Source organism: Anneissia japonica, unplaced genomic scaffold, assembly GCF_011630105.1.
Source record: "Anneissia japonica isolate Jap-2015-1 unplaced genomic scaffold, ASM1163010v1 scaffold1776_len382430_cov169, whole genome shotgun sequence".
NCBI classification, from domain to species: Eukaryota; Metazoa; Echinodermata; class Crinoidea; order Comatulida; family Comatulidae; genus Anneissia; species Anneissia japonica.
Genome location: NW_022713301.1, coordinates 359922 through 365540, shown reverse-complemented (window position 1 = coordinate 365540; position 5619 = coordinate 359922). Strand labels below are relative to the sequence as shown.

At 35.9% G+C, this 5619-nt stretch overlaps 1 protein-coding gene across 1 annotated transcript in view; it reads left to right on the top strand.

Annotated features, from left to right (window-relative positions):
* The first annotated feature begins 417 nt into the window (after window positions 1-417).
* Window positions 418-5619, top strand: part of LOC117108421 (galactosylceramide sulfotransferase-like) — a 10875-nt gene continuing 5673 nt past the window's right edge. The window contains exon 1 of the mRNA XM_033250434.1: window positions 418-3539. Coding sequence (XP_033106325.1) covers window positions 458-1636 — 1179 coding nt within the window. The 5' untranslated portion in view covers window positions 418-457 and the 3' untranslated portion in view covers window positions 1637-3539. The remainder of the gene's footprint in view (window positions 3540-5619) is intronic.

The window sequence follows — 5619 nt, the reverse complement described above, 5'->3', positions numbered from 1 at the left end:
GGTCCCTGAACGAAAAAATTGGGCGTGGTCGGACGTCGCCCAAAATCTCTCAAAAGTGTTCCAGGGGTGTAGCCTCTGAAAATATGACAATTTAGGGGTTTCAAAGACTTATTTAATCGATTTTGGAGTCTACTAATATATAGAAAATACCACTAGCAATCAGCAGCAAGTGTCAATATTCAAATATATAAGTATTTCCCTGTTTTTATTCTCTGCAGATATCATTCTCAGCAAGCAACAGTTCTTTTAAGAACTATCAACGTTGTGTACCGCAAGCATTAATATATTATTACTTCGCCATGCAAAAATTCAAACAATATAATTTGAATTAATCATACAACATTGTACGTTTACTAAGCATTGTTTTGTATCATTTATGTTGATTCACAGAATATTTTAATTATTTTACAGTGGAAAAACCGTGTCTCCAGGAAGAAACATTCCTGCTGTTGCCGTTATGAATGAAACGACGAAGGAGGTTGTCCACTCCATCTTGTGGCTAGATCATGGAAATGACTCAACGTGTTCATCTTTGCAACATAATGTGGCATTCATTAAAACCCACAAAACTGGAAGTACAACCATTGGTCACTTGATTAATCGATTTGGTTATCACCATCGATTATCGTTTGTCTTGAATAAACATAGCCGAGGTAATGGACATTTGGTGTATTATAATATCACGAAAGACACACCAAGGCTAAAATTTCTGCCACCTATTAACGTTAAACCGCGTGATTACAAGAATTACAGGTATAACGTCATTGCAGTACATGTCCGGTACATCCGACCCGCAATGAACTCGTTTATGAAACCAGGCACAAAATATATAACAATTCTACGAGATCCGGGCAGTCAATTTGAGTCCGCCTTTTCTCATTTTCAGTTCGATGATGCATTCCCGTTAGAGGAAAGACGGAATTTTAATACTACTGTAGATAAATTAGAACACTTTTTAACAAAACCAATATTTTACCGTGACCGATTGAAAGTGCTATCATGGGAAAATACTCCAGGACTGCGGTGGTTTTACGCGCGAAATAATCAAGCTTTTGATCTGGGGTTAGATCATAAGTATCACATGAATACAAGTATTGTGGAGAAATTTATCAACAGGTTAGAGCGAGAGATGACAGTAGTTTTGCTAACAGAGTACCTTGACGAGTCTTTACTCATTTTGCGCAAGAAAATGTGCTGGACATGGAGTGATATACTGTACGTTGCGAAAAACAGACGACCCGAAGTAGAGACTTTACCAGAGTTACTACGCAAAAAGATGCGTTCGTGGAACGCTGTGGACTCTATGTTGTATAACCATTTCAATCGTACACTGTGGAAACATGTTGAAGAATATGGCCAAGAATTCGCATCAGATTTAGCTTTTTTTAAAGAAATGTTGGTGCAAGTGTTCAACGAGTGTGTTTTAAAGCAATATAAAAAAACTACGGGACGTGGTTTTCACTGGATAGAATACCAACAAAGACAAGGATCATCCACCGAGTGTGAGCTCCTTGTTGAAACTAAAAAAAAGTTATTTAGTAGAATATGGAAGCGACAATCTGTCATGCGCAGGGGAAAAAATAGGAAAAAAAAAATAATAGCCCAGAACGTCTCAAAAGTATTTTCGGTCGTCTAGAACACAAAAATTTCGCGGGGACCTTTTATTTTTCCCCCATACAGTTGCGGCAGAAATTATAGAGGGTGCTATTTTAGGTCATTTAGGAGAACTGATATATGAATATGCATAGACTCCCCCTCGCGATCGCGAAACAGAGTCAGTGGTGTATCGAGTTTTATGCGTGGATGAACGCTATGGAGTCATTAGGCCAAAATATCTTAAATAAGCCTTGGTAGTCAAGACAGTGTAAAAATGGTAGTACTAGATTAGACACATTCTATGTAGGGCTACAGCATGGTCTTCGAAAAAAACGGAGTAGGCTAATATTGAATCTGGCACCGTATTTGAGTAGGCCTAGTGTTATATAGTATTAAGATAACTTGCGAATATAGGCCAAATCAATAAAACCATTGGACTGAACTTTTACCTCACTACCCCACTACCTCACTAACCCATTAAACACCTGTTGAAAGTCTCCTTAATTATTGTATATAAAGTCTTTGACAGGACAATAGCCAATTCATGATAAAAAAAAAGCCCAAGTGGTCAACTCCTTACATTTGATTTATAAAATAGGCTCAATTGAGAGACAGCTCGTTACTAAATATAAGTTAAGTTCTACCCCCAAAGTTGTTATATTATCTGACCAATAGAAACTCCCCAAAATGATTTAATAGCTAATGATTAGGATAAGGTGATATCTTTCAACCAATTAGAGAAAGTCCACCACACCCCAAGCTTGTATGAAAAGTAAAGTATTAGTTATCCAGAGAAGACTTCCTTCTGATACCTTGAAGGAAACACTACGTCTCACAACCCTACTTGTATATATTGTATATATCATGCAGTAGAATAGAAAGATTAAACGAAAACTTACCTTAGTTGAAGTTTGATCTGTATTTCATGAAGTAATAGTAGTGGTAGAGATGAGATACGAGCCTAGCGCATGCGCGGATCAGCATTTAACATGAGATTACCACAGGAGATAAAACATGAAAGATTAAACATTAACTCAATTTGAAGCTCAACGTATCAAAAAAGAGAAGTGATGTTAAATGTACATCCCCAAGGGAGGGAGTGGTCGGGCACATAATCTCTACCACTACTATTACTTCATGAAATACAGATCAAACTTCAACTAAGGTAAGTTTTCGTTTAATCTTTCTATTTCATTTCATAATACGTGGTAACGAGATTATTGTGAGACCTTGAAAGCTCGACTGTGGTTATCTCAATAAAAAAATCATGCCGCTCTAAACATAGTTAGAGTCCATGGTCTGAAGACAATAACAACGACACTGAAATTTAATCTAGGTTTAGGTCTGTTTTATTTGTAATAAAATGAACGTATAATAAACAAAAGTTATATAAACTACATATAACAATACCGTAGGAAAAGTATGTACAGTATCAATTAACGGTATCTAGTATCGCTGTTTGTAGATCATTGTTATATAAAATAGGTTTGTTATAAAACTTCTGAAAGGTTTCTTCTTTTGACCAGCCTGCCATTGCCATAATATGTTCCACCGGCACTTGTCTTATATTAGCAGCCGACGCCGCTGCTGTCCTAACTGAATGGGGTTTAAATACATTTACCCCTGAATTTGCTAACATTACTTTAACCCAACGAGCCAGTGTATCCTTTGAAACCTTAACGTGTGGTTTCCGATAACTAATAAATAGCTGATCTTCACCCCCTCTGACCTCTTCCGTAGCTTTAAGATATGCAACAAGCGTTTTAACCACACATAATGATGGGTCCTTTGTGTATGCTTCTAACCTTAACTGATTGCCATGGCAACCTGGCCGACTTTGTTTCAAAAGGTCAGTTATAGTAAACTCGACATAATCATCACCCAGAACCATGTTATGAAGATTTAACAAATGAATAGTCTGCAATCGACTTACAGAAGTTAAGGTAATTAAGGTAACTAATTTGTACGTTAACATTTTTAATGATAAATCTCTATTGAGGGGCACTGATCGTATGTATTGGAGCAGGCGACTTATATCCCATATATGCTTATACCTTGGTTTGGTAGGCCGGAGATTAAACACACCTTTCATAAATCGTAAAATATAGGGATGTTTAGCTATCACCTGATTGTTATCAAGCATTGCAATTACCGAAATAGCGCTCTTAGCCGTATTAATAGAGCTATACCCAATTCCGTTTTTAAACATGTTAGAAAGGAATTTTAGCACATCCTTTACATGCGGACGCACATAACTAATTTTCCCTTCACAACAAAAATTAATCCATCTTCGGATATATGATTGATTTTGGGATTTTGTTGATTCCCGCTATGACGCGAGGATGATGCTAATAGCTGGTCCTGATATGTTTTCGTTTTCGAGTGATTTCCTGATCAACAGCTACTACATCTTGTGGTTTTAGCCTATATGGATATGGGACACTTGTTTGAATTGGCGGTGTAGATTCAAATTGCAGCTCATAGCCTGCAATGACGTTTAGAATATTAGCGTCAGAAGTGAGATATTCCCATTCTAATATTTTAAATTCAATTTGGCCCCCAACAAACGGTTTTGTAATACGAGGAATACTTGCCTATTCTAGCGCTTCCTGTCCGGTTGGCGATTTTTTTTTCCGTACGAAACATTTGCATGAAACTTCACTCGGGCCATCTCGGATTGACTCGAGTGAGTACGATACGAGGAACAAGAGCAGACACTTCGCAATGTCGTGACGCTCGAGTTTTACTATTATTGCTCTTTCTATGTTTACCTACGGTAGGCCTATGAAATCTCACGGACTTATGTGATGTACGTCACTGTGTAGCTAACTGTGACCTTCTTGGATGTTATTAAATGTTAGTATATTATCTACAACAACAGCAGCAGCGTAGTACCTCCTGTTATAAAGTGTAGATGGGTAAAGTTATACCAAAGGCTACAGAGAAAGAGGAAAAAAAAAATCGCTGCCCGCTTGCGATTTTTTTTTTCCGTACGAAACATTTACATGAAACTCCACTCGGGCCGTCTCGGCTGAATCGACCCGAAAATCTCATTGCAGAATTCAGGAGGTCAAAAGGTCATCAACAGATAAACGTCTGCAGAACAACTTCTGAGGGAACGTCGCTGTCTAATTTTTAAAAATACATTGATGTTACCATGTTAATACCAATGGGTCGTTTAAAATTACATATAATATTTGATTAAGCTCCACGAGTAATGAAAAGTGTTATTTTAACTTGAGTTACATATGATAATTTTAATTTTTTAGAAGGCCTGGGTTTTGCATAATTACCTAGGCCTACTAAAAACGCTTTCTGGGAAAAGCACAAAGAGTAAGGAAAAGCGCGTTTTTCTTCATCTGATCAAATGAAACAGAATGACAGTTATTTTCAAATTAAGAGAAGAGCTGAGAATAGGCAGCTCTAAAATACTGGATGCCATAAGACCTGCCAAAATGGCAAAACATCAAATGAATGTAAAAATGAGCTAGTTATTAATATTAGGCATAGTAATCATGGCAGCAGGTTCTTGATTACAAGGCTAGACCAAATTAATTACATGTAATGCTGAAATGATAATAATAATAATAATAATAATAATAATAATAATAATAATTATTATTATTATTATTATTATTATTACCTGTACGTTAAGGGGAACTTAACGCACAGGTAATACTTAAGACAAAGGGGAAATAACACAAAAAATATTCCCCTTGGGCTAGTTATTATTTATAGGCCTAGTAAATAGTATCTGTAGGTTCTTCATTTCAAGCCTTAGGCCAAGGTAATTATATGCTGAAATGATGATTATTATTATTATTATTATTATTATTATTATTATTATTATTATTATTATTATTATTATTATTATTATTATTATTATTATATTACTATTATTAATTATTATTATTATTATTACCTGTACTTTAGGGGGAACTTAGACAATGGAGGAATTAGAGAACAATTAAAAAAACGACGTTAAGGGGAAATAACACAAAAGATATTCCCCTTGGGCGATTA